The 20,462-nt window shown below is 37.9% G+C and overlaps 1 protein-coding gene across 1 annotated transcript in view; it reads left to right on the top strand.

Moving 5' to 3' along the window:
• Positions 1-4,545: 4,545 nt before the first annotated feature.
• NDUFS4 (NADH:ubiquinone oxidoreductase subunit S4) overlaps positions 4,546-20,462 on the top strand; it is a 126,367-nt gene continuing 110,450 nt past the window's right edge. The window contains exon 1 of the mRNA XM_082623400.1: positions 4,546-4,658. Coding sequence (XP_082479526.1) covers positions 4,561-4,658 — 98 coding nt within the window. The 5' untranslated portion in view covers positions 4,546-4,560. The remainder of the gene's footprint in view (positions 4,659-20,462) is intronic.

Below are 20,462 nucleotides of genomic sequence, written 5' to 3'. Positions count from 1 at the left end.
AGGGCAAGGTGGTGCTGGTGAGAATGGGGGTGAGGGTGGGAATGGATGAAGGTATTCAAAGGGCAAAAAGTAAACTTCCAGTTATAAAGTGATTAAGTTCTGGGGATGTAATGTACAGCTTTGTGACCATAATGAATGATACTGTATTATATACTTGAAAGTTGCTAAGAGAGACGATCTTAAAAGTTCTCAGCACACACACATACACAAAGGTAACTGTGTGAAGTTATACATGTATTCACTATTGTGGTAGCTGTTTTGCAATATATGTGTATATCGAATCGTCCCAACGTATACCTTGAACTTATACAATGTTGTACGCCAGTCATGTCTCAATAAAGCCGGAGGATAAAAGTGACTCCAAAGATATTATGAATATCCAAGTCTGGAATCTTAATAGCATGGGATCAATTTTTAGGAGCATCTGTTAAAGTCTTCCACAATTAGTATTCTCCCCAGAATATCATTTGGTAAATGAAGTAAAAGACATTGAGTTAAAAGCTATGCCAAACTATTGAGGAGTCAGATAAGGTTGGATAGTGAGTACTCGCTGGTATTAAAACAAGTGTTTTAGGTTGCTGTTTTGTTTAGCAATGATGAGCAGCTCGGGAGAATTCTCGTCACTATGCATGAGATGCCAGCAAAAGTTACCATCGATTCATATTTTAATACTCCTATTGCAATAATAAGATGGTATTTGGACCTAGACAATCTATTAAGCTTAGTGGTAGTCTATAGTTTAGGTGAAATTGTTTTAAAGAAATGCACACAGCCAGTTATTTCTGTTCCATTCTCAGACTTATATCCTGTATGTGAGGTCAGAAAGAACTCATGTATGGGCGGATGAGGGAATCCAGGGAATCAGTAAAACCAGAGATTCTATAGGAGTGTATTATTGGCAATGCTGGTTTTGGATCATGGGCTGAGTAAAAAGGCAAAAAACGCAGACAGTGGGGTTTTGCTGAGGACTGCAAGCTCATAGAAGGAAGGGAGTGGAGTAGGTGGTAGGTGGAGAGGTTGGCTTTCGATCAATAGGACTAGAAGCAGGGCTATAGTAAGTTGTCCTTGTGAACATTCGGATGGATCGTAAGTTTCTCCTTAAAAAAGAAAACATATTTATAAAAATTTAATCTAAAATCAAAGCCACCTTGGCCTTAAAATCCCCCCAAATAGAGAACCCAGAAATAGCCACACATAAGCTCCGCCAACTGATTTTTTGACAAAGGTACAAAAGCAATTCGATGAGAGAAGAACAGTCTTTTCAAAATATACTGCTGAAACAATTCGATAACCACAGGTAAAAAACTGAACTTTGACCTACAATTCACACCTTATTAACTAAAAACTTAAAAACGAACTCAGAGAGGATCATAGACTTAAATGTAAAAGGTGAAGCTAAAAACCTTTAGAAGAAAACACAGGAGAAAATCTTCAGGACCTAGGGTTGGTGAACAATACCTAGACAAGACACCAAAAGCACAATCCATACAAAAGAACAAGAAACAACGTGTTGGCATGGGTACGAAGAAAAGGTAATCTTTGTGCACTGCTGGTGGGAGTGTAAATTAGAAAGCCACGGAAAACAGTATGGAGGTTCCTCAAGAAACTAAAAATAGAACTACCATATGATCCAGCAATTCAACTTCTGGGTATTTATCCAAAGAAAATGAAAGTGCTAATTTGAAAGGATACATGCACCCCATGTTCACTGCAGCAAGATTTACAATAAGCAAGACATGAAAGCAACCTATGTGGCCATCCATAGATGAATGGATAAAGAAGATGTGGTCTATATATACACAATGGAATATTACTCAGCCATAAACAATAATGAAATCTTGCCATTTGCAATAACATGGATGGACCTTGAGGGTATTATGCTAAGTGAAGTAAGTCAGACAGAGAAAAACAAATACTATGTGATTTCACTTACATGTGTAATCTAAAATACAAAACAAATGCACAAACAAAACAAAACAAAAACAGACTCATAGATACAGAGAACAAACTGGTGCTTGCCAAAAGGGAGTGGGGAGGGGGAACAGACAAAATAGGTGAAGGGGATTAAGAGTACAAACTGCCAGCTATAAAATAACTAAGTCAGGATATAATGTACACATAGGGAATTTGGTCAATAATATTCTAACAACTTTGTACAGTGACAGATGTTAAGCGGTCTTCTTGCTATAATCATTTCATAATGTACAAAAGTATCGAATTACTATGTTACACACTTGAAACTAACATAATATTATATGTTAATTATAATGCAACAAAAATACATAAGTAAAAAACATGGAAGCAAAAGAAAACATAATCCATAAGTTTAAAAATGACTAAGCTGGACTTCATCAACATTAAAAACATTTACTTAGCAACACACCCTGTAAAGAGGATGAAAAGACAAGCTACAGATAGGAAAAAATATTTATGAACCACATATCTGATGAAAGAGTCATATCTGGAATATATAAAGACAAAATGTAACAGTAAAAAACAAATAATGCAACTAGAAAATGGGCAAAATGAGACATTTAACTGAATAGAATATTCATAAAGGCAAATAAGCACATGAAAAGATATTCAACATCATTAGCCATTAGAGGAATACAAATTAAGACCATGATGACATATCACTACACACCTATTATTTATGTTAGGTGAACTGAAATTAAAAATAGTGACAATACCAAATGCCGGCAGGGATACGGAGAAACTGGATCTCATACATTGCTGGTGGGGATGAAAACTGGTACAGCTTTTCTGGAAAATAGTTTAGCAGTTTTCTTAAAAAACTAAATATACATTGCACTTTTGAGCATTTATCCCAGAGAAATGAAAATTTATGTCCACATAAAAACCTGTACATGATTGCTCATAGCAGTTTTATTTGTAATAGCCCCAAATGGGAAACAACCAAAATATCCTGCAACAGGTGAATGGTTAATCAAATTGTGGTAGTCCAGATATATATACTACTAGTTTTGTTTTTTGGCAGCATCTGGACTAATACACCATGGAACACTACTCAGCAATAAAAAGGGATGAACTATTGTTAAATGCAATAACTTGGATGGATCTCAATGGCATTATGCTGAGTGAAAGAAGCCAATTTCAAAGTCATATACTGCAAGATTCCATTATATAATATTCTTGAAATACAAAATTATAAAAATGGAAACAGTAGTGGTGGCCAGGGATTGGGAGGTGGATACGACTGTGAAAGAGTAGCACCAGGGGAAATTTTTGTGGTGATGGAATAGGTCTGTATCTCGATTGTGTTCGTGGTTTCATGAATTGACACATGTGATAGAATGACATAGGACCATATAAACACTTTATATCAATGTCGGTTTCCTAGCTTAGATACTGTACAGCAATTATATAAGATGTAATCAATGGGGGAAACTGGGTGAAGGGCACACAAGATCTCTCTGTACTGTTTTTGCAACTTACTGTAAAATCTATTTCAAAATTAAAAGTTTAAAAGAAAATTCCCTCTGAGACATCTCTTCTTTCATCTTTCTGTGCATTTCCTCTTTTCCTGGACATGGCTTTCTCCCTCTTTGGTGCCAGGTGCTATGGTGCTCAATCTCTTTCTTTTCCCCTTTTCCCTATGTATTGAGTTTTCTTGTAATTGGCCTTAATGCAAAACCAAGGCATTCCCCATCCTCCTGTTAATCCTATTCTTTTAATAAAGGTTATGTTTTAACTTGCTTAATTTTAAAAGCAGCAACGTTCTAACTCTTAAAAAAAATCTTTTAAATAACAAATCCCACAAAGTAGTCTGCTTTTCATTTCATAATCCCCAGTTAATCATTGTTCTTAAGGTCAGTAGCCCACAATACAAACATGTTTCCAACAATCGCCTCAGAAGATAATTTTTGTTTTATATGTCTGGTATCTATGGATTATGATCACACATTCAGGATTTACTGGGAAAAGAGTGGTATAAAATATTATTTTCCGTTAGTTTTTCATATAAATACACAAGTCAAAAAAATAATCCTTTGCCAGGCCATGTGTCTAGATTTTTCATTTGGAAAATATGATCATTATAGCTATCAACTACAGAACACCAAACTGAATACAGCCCTTTCCTGAGGTCTTGCAAACTTAATCTGGCAACACTTTGGAAAAGTACTACTTAAGGTTCTCAAGAACCCAACGAGCCCTCTGGCTCTTCCAGTGGGCTCAGCCCTAAATATTGAGTCCTTTGAAAAAATTATGAGTTGCAGGTGTTTAAACTTTCAAGTGTTTTCTTTTGGTCTCTTGATTAACTGCTAAGTAACCAGTCCTAAACAACAAAAAAGGATTTTACTTTATGAGGATAATCTTTACACTTAATGCACTTCTGCATTTTTCTTCCGTCCACTTTCCTTCTTATCTCTTTCAACCAAACGTTTCACCTCTTTTCTAAACTCCATTATTTAACAAAACACCAAACAAGGATAAAATTAACCCAAAAACCCCACTCCGTTGCATTGCGGTTCCATTCGCTTGAAAACGAAGGAAGTTTGTCCCTTGCGGTGATCCGTCCTAGTGTTTGCCTGAAGCAAGATGGCGGCGGTCTCAATGTCAGCGGCCCTGAGGCAAGCGTTGCGGGGGAGAAGGGCAGCGGCTGTAGCTGCCGTTTCCGTTTCCAAGGTTCCTACCAGGTAACAGCATTGTGAGGCTTCTTCAAGCTTCTCGGGTCTCTCCACTTTTGCGGAGGTCTCTGCTGCTGGGTCCCGGAGAAGGCCTCGGGAAAACGTCCTCTGCTGACCCTTTCCACGGGAGAGGGCGGGCGGATTTGGGACTAGCTGCGACCTGGGGAAGCTTGGCCAGGCCAGCGGGGGCGTGAATGCGGGGAGGGGGGAGGAGTACCTCTGGTTTCTTGGAAACTTGGACTGCTGCTGTGAGGGGTCTGTGGAGTGGGGCTGTCTCCGGAGCTAAGAGCCGAGCCCCCAGAGAGAGGGGGCGGAGTCTCACTCATTTTTCTCCCCTCTTTCCTCACCCCTCCATTTTTTACCTGTTTGCCCATCACTCCAGTCTTTACTGGAGGGTTAAATCACTCCCTCCCTTTCCACGGCTTTAGGTGATATTGATTGGGTTTCTGCACTGAAAGATTGTTTTATTTATCAGGCTGCTTGGGAGGAAAACTTGGTTGGAAATCAACGTTAGTAAAAATATCACTGCTAGTAGTACTGGAAAGTAATTTTTAAAAGACTGGTAATGCCGGGAGTTTTCCCAACCAGCATTTTATTAAAGCCTCACAGTAATACAGTAATTCAGAGATTGTTGTCGTTCATTGTTTTGCCTTGAAGCATTTTTATGATGGTGATTTATTTTTCGACTGCGTTACTTAACCCTCCATTTCCCTATTTTTCTGAAATTTCCCGACTTTATCATAGTACTGACACAACAGCATGCGCGAGCCCGCGTGCGCACACACACATTCTAGCATTTTTGTCTGCGAAGAATTATTTTGTTTCATTGCTGTTTTCACAGCTTGTTAGTATAAATACTAACCAGGGCTTATGTTCAGTATCTTCTACATGAGTGCTTAGAACAGCGATGGAAAGACTGGATGGACAGATGTGAATGGGTGGGGGGAATGGGAGTGGTTAAAAATTGAAAAGAGGGTCTAGTGAAACGCTAATTAGTGTTATATTAAACATAAAGGGAATAGAGAGAGTTAGAACTAGAGTTAATTAGAAAGGATTTTTGGAGGTGAGTTTTATTAAGGTTTTAAATAGTGGATGATGGATGGGAAAGATGATGTCAGTGGCTTATGAAAAGTCTTGAAGGCAATAATAGAGCGATGTATACATAATATAGTGTCATTGAAAAATAAGAATGCTAAGATTGGGGAAAGGTAAGTTTGTACAACAGTTAACTGTTCTACACATGAGTATTTCTCTAAAGTAAGATACTCCACTGGTTGACTTAGGTCTAGAATAGAGGTGACCAAGGTTAGTTCTTATTCTCCTAGATACTATGGGCATTAATTTTGCATTCCCGAGAAGTTCACGGTATTCCTAGAACTGAGAACAAATTTGAAGGGTCCATGGCTAATCAAAACATGGATGTATGTCTAAGTCACAGCCATTTTGTTAGCAATTTATAGTTGTCGAAGTTAAGATACTAGATTTTGGAAACTTTGCTAATTAGTACTACTTATCCACATTTAAAGAGTTTCTGCTTGCAAATGTGTTAAAAGAAATTTGAAAATAAAATTTTAAATCATGTAAGATGAACTTTGTTTCAGACTTTAAAAAACTTAAAAGCCAAGGAAAACAAATTTTAAGCTCAAGTGAAATGATACATTTATTTGCTTTCTTTACCACCTTTTTTACCCGAAGAGCTTATGTTGTTCACTTCACCTTGAGAGAAATTTATGGCACTTCTCTCTTAGGTATTATTTGCTTTTCGTCCTTAAGCAGTCTCTTCACATTATGTTTTGAGAGTAATGAGGATCTGAAGAGGTAGAGCGTGGAAAGAGAACCAATTAATGGGGACATCTGCATCTAAAATTCATTTTATTGTATTGCTTAGAAAATATTTGCAAATGATGTGACATTTCAGATCACTTGAGTGAAATGAGGGAGGATAGAATCAGTAAGGCCCTTGATAAAGAAGGGAGTAGTGAACAAATATAAATATTGAAGAAAAGGAACTATCCGCAGAAGGAAAGAAGCCGTTAACTGCTACATTAACTTATATGAATTTAACTTTGGTATATCTGTAAAAAACCAAAGAGCAAACCAAAAAAACCCAACAATGTGTACACACAAGAAAGAAGAAAAATTGTTTAAACAGTGTAGTTGATTCAGCTGATCTAGTTGCTGAGATCCTGCTTTAGAGTGAGTCTGTTTCCACGTGCTTCTTACTTGCCTGGGCTGAAGAGAGAGGGGACAACCCCGGATATATGGCCTACATTTATTCTTACTTTCCCTGACTTTCCTAAGGGATTGTCCAGGGTAAGTTTAACTATTTAGTATATTAATCTAAAATCAGATAAAATGGCAGTCTATTTCAAAATAGCAATACTTGGGACTCAGGACATTTGATAACAGTGTTTTTGTTTTTATTTTCTTTAACCTATTCATGCATACTTATCTCACCTAGCTAGCCCTGTTCTATCACTTCTCAATTGGACTGAGTCTTGTGTTTACCTCAAATATAGCTCCTTAGGGTCTTCAGAGGGTGTTAATTAATACTGGTGGGGACTGAGTGTATGGGACCTTTTTGTGAGGCCTATTTTGTGCTCCAGTCTCTGGCTGTATTTTGTTGCTATGTTTCCTTTTTCAGCGTTAGATAAGCCAGTATGAATATGAGTCTGCAGGAACCTTCAATGAGTAAGAGGCACTAAGTTTGATAAGAGTTCTGTGTGTATTACATCTTGCTAAGAAACTGTCTCAGCCCTAATTTGAAAAACACTTAGGACATTTAAAATCAGTAGGTTAGCTTCTGCTTCAGATAAGCTGGATAAACAAATTCCTCTGAAGGGCAACTACTTTTTGCTGTCTGAACCATATCAAAGCCAAGTTTTGTGAGCTTCCAATGTTTCTAATGTGTTTTCTAATAGATTTCATTGTTTTGCTTATTTTCCTCATTAAAAAATACCCATAATTAGTTGGTCTGTTTTCATAAGTAGCAGACATCTTTGTTGATTTAAATATTTTAACATTAATAAATATTAGAATAATGTCTTGGCACATAGTAAACCTTGCCTAAATAAATGCTGATTTTATTATTGGTTTGAATAGCCTGAATATTTTTCTTTTCTTTAGTCTTGATGGTGGATATCGTGGTAGATGGTATTATTATTTATAATATTAATTTCCATTCCCTGTGACAGGATTATACATCACCACCCCATTGGCCAAGTGACTTGTTTTGACCAATGAATTTTTTTTTCCAAGGGGACCATCTCCTCTCCCCACCATTCTTTTTTTAAAAAAGTTATTTATTTATTTATTTTTGGCTGCATCGGGTCTTAGTTGTGGCACGGGGGATCTTTCATTGCGGCGCGTGGGCTCGCTCCTCTCTAGTTGTGGTGCATGGGCTCCAGAGAGCATGGGCTCTGTAGTTGTAGCACATGGGCTCTCTAGTTGTGGCACACGGGCTCAGTAGTTGCCACACGTGGGATTAGTTGCCCCATGGCATGTGGGATCTTAGTTCCGGACCAGGGATCGAACCCGTGTAATCTGCATTGGAAGGCAGATTCTTAACCACTGGATCACCAGGAAAGTCCCTTGACCAATGAAATGTTAACCAGGAATGTTATACCATGTCAAGCAGAAGCTCCAAGAGTTATCCCATGTTTTGCCATGTCATTTTTTCCTCTGCTGTCCCTGGCGGGGTCTTTTCTTTCAGCCTAGATCCTGGAATAAAGATAACATGGAGGAAAGCAGAAGCTGATTCTTACAGGTTATATAAAATGTAAAGTGACAGAAACAAACTTTGTTATAAGCCACAAAGTTGTTTGGATTGTTGGCTGCCTCAGCATAACAACCTATACTGACTCTTCTACACACAAGTGAGCGTGCACACACACACTTGAAAATGAGCAGGTTTTTTTTTTTCTTTAATAAATTTATGTATTTATTTATTTTTGGCTGTGTTGGGTTTTCGTTGTTGCGTGTGGGCTTTTCTCTGGTTGTGGCGAGTGGAGGCTACTCTTCGTTGTGGTGCACGAGCTTCTCATTGTGGTGCCTTCTCTTGTGGAGCACAGGCTCTAGGTGCACGGGCTTCAGTAGTTGTGGCATGTGGGCTCAGTAGTTGTGGCTCATGGGCTCTAGAGCACAGGCTCAGAAGTTGTGACGCACGGGCTTAGTTGCTCTGCGGCATGTGGGATCTTCCTGGACCAGGGATTGAACCTGTGTCCCCTGCGCTGGCAGGGAGATTCTTAACCACTGCGCCACCAGGGAAGTCCCTAAATAGATTTTTTTTTTGTACTCAAGCACTTCTTTGACAAGTGTCCTGATTCCTCTTTTGTTTTCAAATTTAAAACAGAGGTGGAAATGAATTTAATTTGAGAAAGGGTACTCAGAACATGAGAGCTCTTTAGGAATAATAGTAACTAAATGTGATTATTAGACTTGCTGTGTACAAGCTACTTTACATGAAGTTTTTAAAAGTTGATAATACATGGGACTTAATGAAGAAAGATGGGGCAACTTGATTCCTGTATAATACATTTTAGAGAGGTCTCTGGGTATGGGGTGAATGCAGAATAAGACCATTTCAAATGGAAAAGCTTCTAAAATATATCCTTTGGTGAACATTGAGAATCATTTTTATGATGTTTATTCTGAGTACAAATTAATAATGGCAGCTAAATTTATTTCTCACTGTTTATTAGCCACTGTGCCAAGGACGTTACCTTTGTTATCCCATTTCTCACAGTAATCCTACAACTCACATGTTTTTATTCTCATTTTTCAGACAAAGAAACATTTTAAGTTTACATTACTAGGAAATGGTCTGACTTAGCAATTTAAAGGAATATGTTGACTTTTGCAGAGAGAAATATTATGTCTGGTAATAGTAAATTAAAACCTCAGTGTCTTCTCTGTTTTCTTTTCCTTTTAGCAAGGTATATATATATATATATATATATATATATATATATATATATATATACATATTTATTTATTTATTTAATGTTGGAGTATAGTTGTTTAACAATGTTCTATTAGTTTCAGGTGTATAGCAAAGTGATTCAGTTATACATATACATATAATCTATTCTTTTTCAAATTCTTTTCCCGTTTAGGTTATTACAGAATATTGGGCAGAGTTCCCTGTGCTATACAGTAGGTCCTTGTTAGTTATCTATTTTAAATATAGCAGTGTGTATATGTCAGTCCCCAACTCCCAGTCTGTCCCTCCCCTCAAGGTGTATTCTTTATTTAAAAGACTATCTGATGCTCTTTACTTTCATTCCATTGTTCCTTTTATACAGCTAGAGTCTCCAATTGAGGAATTAGGGGGTTTTGTGGGTTTTTTTGTTTTGTTTTTTTTCCCCTGTGGTACGCGGGCCTCTCACTTGCTGTGGCCTCTCCCGTTGCGGAGCACAGGCTCCCGACGGGCAGGCTCAGCGGCCATAGCTCACGCGCCCATCCGCTCCGCGGCATGTGGGATCCTCGCAGACCGGGGCACGAACCCGTGTCCCCTGCATTGGCAGGCGGACTCTCAACCACTGCGCCACCAGGGAAGCCCTGTGGTTATTTTTGTGGTAAGGATTTTTTCCCCTAAATTTTGTAATTATTTTTGATGAAAGACTTTGTATAGGTAACTTGATTATTATACTTTCTTACCCTCTTAAACAAAATACATGTAAGGTATGTATTAAACAAGGTATACTGAACATATTTTTCTTTTTCTTTACTCTAGTGATCATTAGGAAATAGAGTTACCGTATTCTGCTGCCTTTAAAAACTATCAAGTGTCTGCTGTGCTTTCTGAGTTCTTGTGTCTACTTTTTAATAGTGTTTTTGTATCTTTCCTTGACTGGTCTGCTCCCCTTTAGCAGTTCCACTGCCAGTTTTCGTTTATCATGGATTTGAATACCAACCAAGTAAAACCTGGTAGAATTTTGTGTAAAATGAAGTAGGCTTAATAAAGCTTTGATAATGGCTGAAGTTTACTTTGTTGTGATTAAAGCCTTGAACTTTTTTTTTTTTTTTTTTTTTGCGGTATGCGGGCCTCTCACTGTTGTGGCCTCTCCCGTTGCGGAGCACAGGCTCTGGACGCGCAGGCTCAGCGGCCATGGCTCACGGGCCCAGCCGCGCCGCGGCATGTGGGATCTTCCCGGACCGGGGCACGAACCCGTGTCCCCTGCATCGGCAGGAGGACTCTCAGCCACTGCGCCACCAGGGAAGCCCCAAGCCTTGAACTTTTTAAAGGTTGACAGATAATACATATAATACATGAGCTCTTATTATAACTTTTCTTTTTTTCAGTTTGCAGTATCCAGAGACCCTGATGGAACCTTTGCAGTGATCACATTCTTCATAACAACTTTCATCTAAATATTTGGATATTTTAACAAACTATTCTAAGACTTTTGTCCTTTAAGTAATGGCATGAGAACAATTCAGAATTTCTGTTTCAAATTCTCTTTCTGTTTGTTACTGAGTATTTTAGTAGGTGTATACAACCTTAGGTTCTTTAGAACTAGTTAGTTGCTCAAATGTGACCTTTCCTTCTTGTCTTTACTCACTAGACTTTAATTTTTCCTCTATGGGATCATGCTCCAGTTCAGTTGTTTTTAAACCCTTGCTGTGCATCAAAATCACTTGCTGTGTGCATAAATAATTCAGATGCCTTGGTCCCAATATATATTGGTTCAGTAAATTTAGGTTGAGACCTAGCTCTATAGTGATTCTGAAGGGAAGCTAGGGCTGAAAACTACTGTTTTTGGTTTTTTTTGTTTAATAGTTTCCATGCTATGTCTTGAAGGACTTCAAAATGCATTTTGCCTTAGGCGGAGGAGATTTCCAGAAACAAATGCTTCTATTTTTGCATGTTTTCCTAATCTAAGTTTTGTTTTTCACCCATGCATTGTATAGAGGCTGTTTCTTGGAGAAACTTTCCTTTGAGGCAAAGCAGGCATTTTGATAATTTTGGAGAAAGCAGGCCATGTTACTCGCTCTCCAGAGACTCTTGTTCTTCCTTTTGGAAGGGCTCAGGTTTAATATAGCGCAGCTGTTGAACTCTGCCCTTCAGAGTTTTGAGAAGAAAGTGTTTTATCCTTTAAAATGGAAATGCCTTTTTTAGGGAGGTGGTCTTTGGCTGGATATAGTTCTCTAAGAAAGCTTTTCTAGAGTTCTTTTGTTTCAGTGATTTCTTAGAATTGTTTCAGATGTTGAGAGCACTGTCTCTGAGAGTAAAGATCCGCTGCTTTTCTAATGTGTTTTGCTGTATCCTTAACAAAGCTAGATGAAGAGTTTATTTCTTTGTGTTTTCTAGGACTTAAAAATATGTTCTTTTCTTTATTCAGCCACTCCATACATTAGTAAATGGTCCTTGAATAGGGTTTACTAGACGAAAGATCCTGTTCTAGATGACTGTTCAGCAAGCCATATGCTTCTCCTAAAAATGTCAGTCTGTCTTGATGAGCTTTAAAGTGAATACAGATGTTTTGGCTCTTTTGAGGACTACCACCCTTTGTGTGGAAAGAGTACTTCTTTTTCAAGACATTTCTTCAATATACTTATAGAAGTTTGCATGAAATTTATATTTATAACTTTTGTCTTTTAAGTCTAATGAAATTAGATTTAATTAGACATTAGTAATTTGAATTTAATCTTAATATCCTTAGTACAAATGAGATTTGGAGAAATAAAATGGGTCTTAATAAGGTGTTTGTTAAGATTTTGAATTTATTTGGTCTTTTTAAAAATTTGGAACTTAGAATGCTATTTAATATTTTTATGCAATGAAAGGTGATATTTTGGCAGGAAGGGATACCTTTTTAGATGTTCGGTGTCTTCTACTTTGGTAGGTTAACTGTAGAAGTTATAGTTCATATAATGTTTGAGGTGGAAGAAAACTCTTGGATCATCCCGTCTGACCCTTTGTTTAATGCAAGAATCTCCAGAACTTCCTGCTTCTTGATTATCTAGCAGTTGAGGAATATATGGTGAATTACTGGTAGCCCTAGAAAACCTTCTATATTTTTAGGCTCACTGGTAAATGAAGTTTCTCTTTAATATTATATGGAAAAATTCTAACTCTCGTGCACATGTCAGCTCTTCAGATAATTGAAGACATTTGTCATCAGTCATTCTCCTTCTGAGTCTGTGCTCCAGGCTTAGCATGTCTAGTTTATTTACTCCTAATTAATGACCAGATTTATTACCTCTTGGTACTCCTTAGGATGAATTTCATTTTTTCCGTATCTTTCTTTGAACTATATACTGTATTTTAAACTAAATGAGATGATCAGAAGTGGTAGTCTAGTGAATTTAAACCAAATTAAAGAAAAGCTATTGACTCTCAATATTGACTACTGATTCTCAATATTGACTACTGACTCTTAATTGGATTTAACATTTTTTAATTTTGAAAATTATAAAGAAAAATCCACTATTTTCCTTTTGGTGAACAGTTTTTAGAATTTTAACAAACGTATAGATTTGTGTAACCATCTCAATAATCAGCGTACAGAATACCAAAGGACTTCACCCCAAAAGACTCCACCCCAAAGGGGTCCCTCCCTACCCCTGTAATCTCTGGCAACAAATAATCTTTTCTTCATCTCCATAGTTTTGTAATTTTGAGACAGTAATATAAATGGAACCATATGGTATACCACCTTGTGAAGATTGGTTTCTTTCACTTAGCATAATGCCTTTGAGATTCTTCTAAGTTGTGTGTATCAATAGTTCATTCTCTTTATTGCTAAATCATATTCCATTCTTTGGATATACCACAGTTTATTTATCCATTTACCCCTTGAAGAACATTTAAATTTTTTCCAGTTTTTTTAAAAAAATTAATTAATTTATTATTTATTTTTGGTTGCATTGGGTCGGTTGCTGTGTGCAGGCTTTCTCTAGTTGTGGTAAGCAGGGGCTACTCTTCTTTGTGGTGTGTGGGCCCCTTATTGTGGTGGCTGCTCCCGTTGCGGAGCATGGGCTCTAGGCGTGCAGGCTTCAGCAGTTGTGGCTCGCGGGCTCTAGAGTGCAGACTCAGTAGTTGTGGCTCATGGGCTTAGTTGCTCTGTGGCATGTGGGATCTTCCCAGACCAGGGCTCGAACCTGTGTCCCCTGCATTGGCAGGCGGGTTCTTAACCACTGCGCCACCAGGGAAGCCCTTTTCCCAGTTTTTGACAGTGGTAAATAGAGCTACTTTAAACATCTGTGTACAGGATTTTATGTAAACATAATTTCATTTCTCTAGAGTAGATACCCAGGAGGGAGATTTCTGGGCCGTAGGTAATATACTTCAACTTTATAAGGTACTGCAAAACTATTTTTCAGAGTAGTCATACCATTTTGCTTTTCCAGCAGCAATGTTGGGAAATTTAATTGCTCTGCATCCTTATTAACATTGGTATTGTCAGTATTTTTAAATTTAGCCATTTTAATTGGTGTCTAATGATAATTCATTGTGTTTTTTATAACAACTTTATTGAGATATAATTACCATATAATTCATTCATATAAAATGTATGATTTGATGGTTTTTAGTATATTCACAGAGTTGTGCAACCATTCACAGTCAATTTTAGAACATTTCCATCACTCCAAGAAAGAATCCTGTGCTCATTAGCTGTCACTCCCTGTTTCTCCCTTCCCCTAGCCCTAGGCAACCACCATACCTGCTTTCTGTCTTTTAGGTTTGCCTACTCTGGACATTTCATACAAAGAGAATCTAGTGTGGTCTTTTGTGACTGGCTTCTCTTAATGTTTTCAAGGTTTAACCAAGTTGTAGCATGTATCAATACTTGATTCCTTTTTATTGATGAATAATGTTCTGTTGAATGGACATATCACACTTTATCCACAAGTTGATGGACAGTGGGTCTGTTTTCACCTTTTGGCTAGTATGAATAACGTTCTGTGAACATTTGTGTACAAGTTTTTGTGTGACACAGGTTTTCACTCTTTTGGGTATATACGGAGGAGTTGAATTGCTGGACAATATGATAACTCTGTGTTTAGCCCTCTGAGTAACTGCCAGACTCTTTCCAAAGTGTCTGCACCACTTTACATTCCCACCAGCAGTGAATGAGGGTTCCATTGGCTTCACAATCCTGCCAACACTCGTTATTACCATCTTTATTATAACCATCCTAGTGAGTATGAAGTGGTATCTGGTGGTTTTGATTTGCATTTCCATCATGGATAACTCATGTGGTTTTAATATGTATTTCCCTAATGGCTAATAATATTGAGGTGAAGTGTCTGTTATGTCTTTTGCCAGTTTTTAAGTTGGGTTGTTTATTTTCTTATTGTTGAGCTTTGAGAGTTCTTAAAATATTCTGGATATAAGACCTTTGTTAGATATGTAGTTTGCAAATATTTTCTCCCCATCTGTAGCTTTTCTTTTCATTCTTTTAACAGTATCTTTCAGAGAGTAAAAGTTTTTAATATTGATAAAGTTCACCAGTTTTTTTCTCTTATGGATTGTACTTTTGTTGTCATATCAGAGAACTCTTTGCCTAACCCCAGGACATGAAGATTTTTTCCTCTATTTTCTTCTTGAAGTTTTGAAATCTTTTTATTCAGATCTATGATCCATATTGAGTGAATTTTTATACAAAGTGTGAGATTTAAGTTGAGCTTAATTTTTTTTTACAAATGGACGTATATTTGTTCCAACACCATTTATTGTAAAGACTATTCTTTTACCACTGAATTGCTTTTGGACCTTTGTCAGTAATCAGTTGACTATATATATATATATATATATATATATATATATATATATATATTTTTTTTTTTTTTTTTTTTTTTTTTTTTTGCGGTACACGGGCCTCTCACTGTTGTGGCCTCTCCCGTTGTGGAGCACAGGCTCCGGACGCGCAGCGGCCATGGCTCACGGGCCCAGCTGCCCCGTGGCATGTGGGATCTTCCCGGACCGGGGCACGAACCCGTGTCCCCTGCATCGGCAGGCAGACTCCCAACCACTGCGCCACCAGGGAAGCCCAATCAGTTGACTATATTTGTCTGGGTCTGTTCCATTGTTCTAAATCCGTTTGCCAATACCACATAGTCTTGATTACTATAGCTTTATAGTTAATGTATTGTAATTGAGGAGTTGTGATTCTTCCAATTTCATTCTTGTTTTTCAAAATTTTTTTAGCTATTCTAGTTCCTTTGCCTTTTTGTCTAAATTTTAGAATCATTTTTATCCATATCTCTGAAAAATCCACCTGAGGTTTTGATTGGTGTTTTTTTTAGATCTATAGATTAATTTGAGGAGAGTTGTCATTTTTACTATGCTGAACCTTCCAGTCCATATATATGGACATCTCTTCATTTATTTATTGATTTCTTTCATCAGTGTTTCGTAGTTTTGAATCTGCAGATCCTGTATGTTCTGTTAGATTTATGCCTATATATCTCAATTTGGGGGAGCTGTGGTAAATAGCCTTGTTTTTAAAATTTCAGTTTGTAATTGTACATTGCCATATATAGAAGTAGAACTGATTTTTGTGTGTTTGACTTTGCAGGCAAGCTTGCTATATTCATTTGTTAGTTCTTTATGTATTTTGTAGATTCTTGGGGATTTTTAAAGTAGGTAATCATGTAGTATGTGAATAGGGACAGTTTATTTATTCTGTCCAATCTCTATACCTTTGTTTCTTTTTGGTTTCCAGAAGTGTTAAACAAGGGTGGTGACAGTAGACATTCTTGCCATTTACTGATCTTAAGGGAAAGCTTTCAGTTTTCCACCATTAAATATAATGTTAGCTAAAGATTTTTTTGGTAGAAATGCCTTTTATCAGATTGAGGAAGTTTCTACTTCTAGATTGCTAATAGGTTTTAATCATGAATGGATGTTATATTTTACCTAATGCCTTTTCTGTATCAGTTGATACATTATTATGGTTTTTCTTCTTTAGCCTGTCAATATGTTGAATTATGTTGATTTTTCAAATACTGAAGCAGCCTTGCATTCTCAGGATAAATCCCACTTGGTTGTATTATTTAATTCTTTTTATATACTTCTGTGTTTGATTTGCTAATACTTTGTTGAGGATTTTTACATCTATATTTATGAAGGATATTGGTTGTAGTTTTCTTTTTTTGTTCTATTTTTGTTTTGATATCAGGGTATAGTACTGGACTCATAAAATGAGCTAGGAAGGACTTCTTCATCTTCTGTTTTCTTTTGAATTGCTTTAGTTCCATCCCACAAATTTTGATACGTTGTATTTTATTATCTTTTGGTTCAAAATATCTTATTTCCCTCCAGACTTCCTTTTTGATGCATGGATTATTTAAAAATGTTTTAATTTCCAAGAATTTGGAGATTTTTCCTCTCATCTTTCTGTTTCTGATTTCTAGTTTAATTCCATTATGTTCTGAAGACCCAATTCCATGGGGTTTCCCTTTTAGTTTCCATCTAGGAACTTGTGGCTCTTGCTACCTTGTTTTGTAGTGCAGTCCTACAGTTACATTTGCCTCAGGGGCTAAGGGATGGGAGGACAGAGAGAGAAAAAGCCCAAAAAAGCAGTAGGTGTTGGTCCTACCTTCTTAAAATCACAACTTCAGTGAATGGAGAAGAAGGTTTCCTTCCCTCTAGTTTTTGGCTCTTGCAGGTTTCCATGTGTGGAAGCTGTAGGATTGCCTACCACTTGGTGCATGAGAAAACAAAGAAAAGAGAAAAAAATGGGTGATTTCCCACTCAAACATTTCTGTTAGTTCCCTTTCTAGCTTCTTGGGACAGAATGCTTCTCCTCCAGAAGTGCTCGTTTCTAGGTTTTCAGTTGCATTAAGTTCAGGCAAGGGCTACTGGAGGGAAAAAATGTGGTAAACTTGTCTCTGGTTGAGTGATACTTTGAATTCTGGTAATCTTCCCTGATCTGCTTGCTATTTACCTTTCAGTGTTCAAATAGCTTTTCCAAGCATCGTGTCCAGTATTTATGGTTGTATTCAGTGGGAGAGACAGGATAGAGTGTGCTTACTACATCTTACCAGGGCCAGCCAGCCTAGGATGAATTATTTAAAAGCTAAATTCTAATATTTCTTGCATTTTAGCACATCTGAATAGATTTAAAAGATCTAAAAGGTGACCCCCAAAAAGTTCTTCATAGAATCAGATTCTAAACCATTGATTCTCAACTGTGGTAGGAGGAAGAATCTTAGAAATGGGCCAGAGAAAGGGTTTCAAAGAAAATACATGTGCCCTTGGTTGAAAATTATGACATTTAATAGAAGATGGAAATTTGTTGCCCATGTAAATGGGCAGAAAAATATATTGAGTCACTGTTTTAGACCACCAACCAATAAATCTTAATTTCTTTGAGAGGATGTAGGAGTCAGAGATTTATTTTGAGTAACTGATGGAAGTTTTGGTGACTTCCTTCTAGAGATGTATACACTCATATATAAAATCAAGAGTTACATTTCCAGGGGATTCATGGATCCCAGGCTTTGTAGCCCTTCCATAGAGAGCATTAGATCTTATACGACGTTTTGTTTATACTAGCTCTTGTGTTAGACCGTTCTCAGTTGCAAGCGACAGAAACCTAGAAACTCAAACGACTAGCATAGACAAGAAGATGGAATTGGTTTATATTGGTATTATCAAGCAATGAAAAGGGCAAGGGTACTGCTAACTGGTCCCAGGGATCAGAGCTAGAAAGCTACTAGGTTCTCTCTCTAATTTGTCTCTGCCATTTGTCAGCTACTACTTCAGCTTGTTTTTTCTGATGTGGCAGATATCATAGCTGATGGAACACAATAGTGTTCAGCTATTTAACACTGAAAAACTGAAGTTTTTTTCAGGCTTATATCTCATAGCTTTATCATGAGGGAGGGACTGAAAATCCCTTTCTTTGGTACCAAGTTTTAAAAATCTTGGGGGAGGGTTTCCCTGGTAGCGCAGTGGTTAAGAACCCGCCTGCCAATGCAGGGGACACGGGTTCGAGCCCTGGTTGGGGAGAATCCCACATGCTGTGGAGCAACTAAGCCCATATGCCACAGCTACTAAGCCTGCACTCTAGAGCCCATGAGCCACAACTACTGACCCCGCATGCCACAACCACTGAAGCCCACACACCTAGAGCCCATGTGCTCCACAACAAGAGAAGCCACCACAATGAGAAGCCCGCACACCACAACAAAGAGTAGCCCCCCACTCGCCGCAACTAGAGAAAGTCTGCACGCAGCAATGAAGACCCAATGCAGCCAAAAATAAATAAATAAAATAATTTATTAAAAAAAAATCTTGGGAGAATACTCAATTGAGTCAGATTAAACAGACTAAGGGTTTACTATGATATAGTCATTGTTTGTAATTGTACTTATGTTGTTGTATCATATACATGTAGGTTATAGAAACTCTGGAAGTTGGTTGTAATGAAAACTGGGCCCCTTGAACAAAAATTAAGAACCAGGAATACTTTATTTATTCATTTATTTTTTGGCTGCGTTGAGTCTTCGTTGCTGTGCGCGGGCTTTCTGTAGTTGCTGCGAGAGGGGGCTACTCTTCGTTGCTGTGCGAGGGCTTCCCATTGCAGTGGCTTCTCTTTTGCAGAGCACAAACTGTAGGCGCGTGGGCTCTAGATAGAGCGCAGGCTCAGTAGTTGTGGCGCGTGGGCTTAGTTGCTCTGCGGCATGTGAGATCTTCCTGGACCAGGGATCGAACCTGTGTCCCCTGCATTGGCAGGCGGATTCTTAACCACTGTGCTACCAGGGAAGTCCCAAGAACCAGGAATATTTTATATTGCAATATCTGTAGGGAACAAATAATGTTTGCATATATTGTATAGACTGATCTCTTACCTGTTTCTTAAAGAACTCTGGGATTTTGCTTGCCTAGTTTGCTCACTCATTCAATAAATGCTTGTAGTTCTTTTCTAGTCTCCAAGACTGCAGTTCTACACTTTAATAGGATGTATGCCCTTGGAACATCTGCTTTGAGGATGAATGTGTTAGGGTAAAAGTGTTCAATCCAAGGATAGGTGATCATTTCTTAGGATCTTGTGCATGGGCTTTGTCTTAGATTGACATTTCCCAAAGAAGAGTATGAGACCAAGACATGGGTATAGGTGGTTTATTTGGGAGTTGACATAGGAACTAGAAGTGGGGAGCTCTGGAGTGAGACTGGGAAGGAAGGAAGAAGGGTGATAATTGAGATTGCTGCAGTGAGCAAGCAGTAAGAGGCTCAGTTCCACTGGAATCTCCTAAGCATACAGAATGCCTTTCAGTATTATCCATTTGAAAGCTGGAAGGCTTGAACATTTATCTACTGGTTCTCATTTCCCTTTGGTTGAAGGTGTTAGCTCTTCTGTACTCTGAGCTATACTAGTGCTCCTGAAGACCCTCAGGCATAATGGGTTCACTTCAGGTGGGATATGATGGATATCAGGTGGATGATGACCCGAGTCTGAGCTTCTGTAGCTGTGGCTGAAAAGAAAAATGGGCCAAAGGAATGTAATGTGAGCACCAAAGGTATCAGTTATAGGCTTCCTTATAACTCAAGAGTCTCTGCAACCTTTTTTGGGGGGAGGGGAGTTGCTAATAAGAATTCTTTTTATTTTTTTTTTAAAGTTTTATTTTTTAACATTTTAATTAATTTATTTATTTTTGGCTATATTGGGTCTTTGTTGCGGTCCGTGGGCTTCTCTGGTTGCGGCTTGTGGGCTCAGTAGTTGCAGCATGCAGACTTAGTTGCAGTATGTGGGATTTTAGTTCCCCGACCAGGGATCGGACCTGGGCCCCCTGCATTGGGAGTGCAGAGTCTTAACCACTGGACCACCAGGGATGTCCCAAGAATTCTAATATCTATAA

The sequence above is a fragment of the Mesoplodon mirus genome (genome assembly GCF_964341445.2).
Source record: "Mesoplodon mirus genome assembly, chromosome: 5".
NCBI classification, from domain to species: domain Eukaryota; kingdom Metazoa; phylum Chordata; class Mammalia; order Artiodactyla; family Ziphiidae; genus Mesoplodon; species Mesoplodon mirus.
Note: the sequence above shows the minus strand (reverse complement) of the source record. Positions and strands in the feature narration are given on the sequence as shown.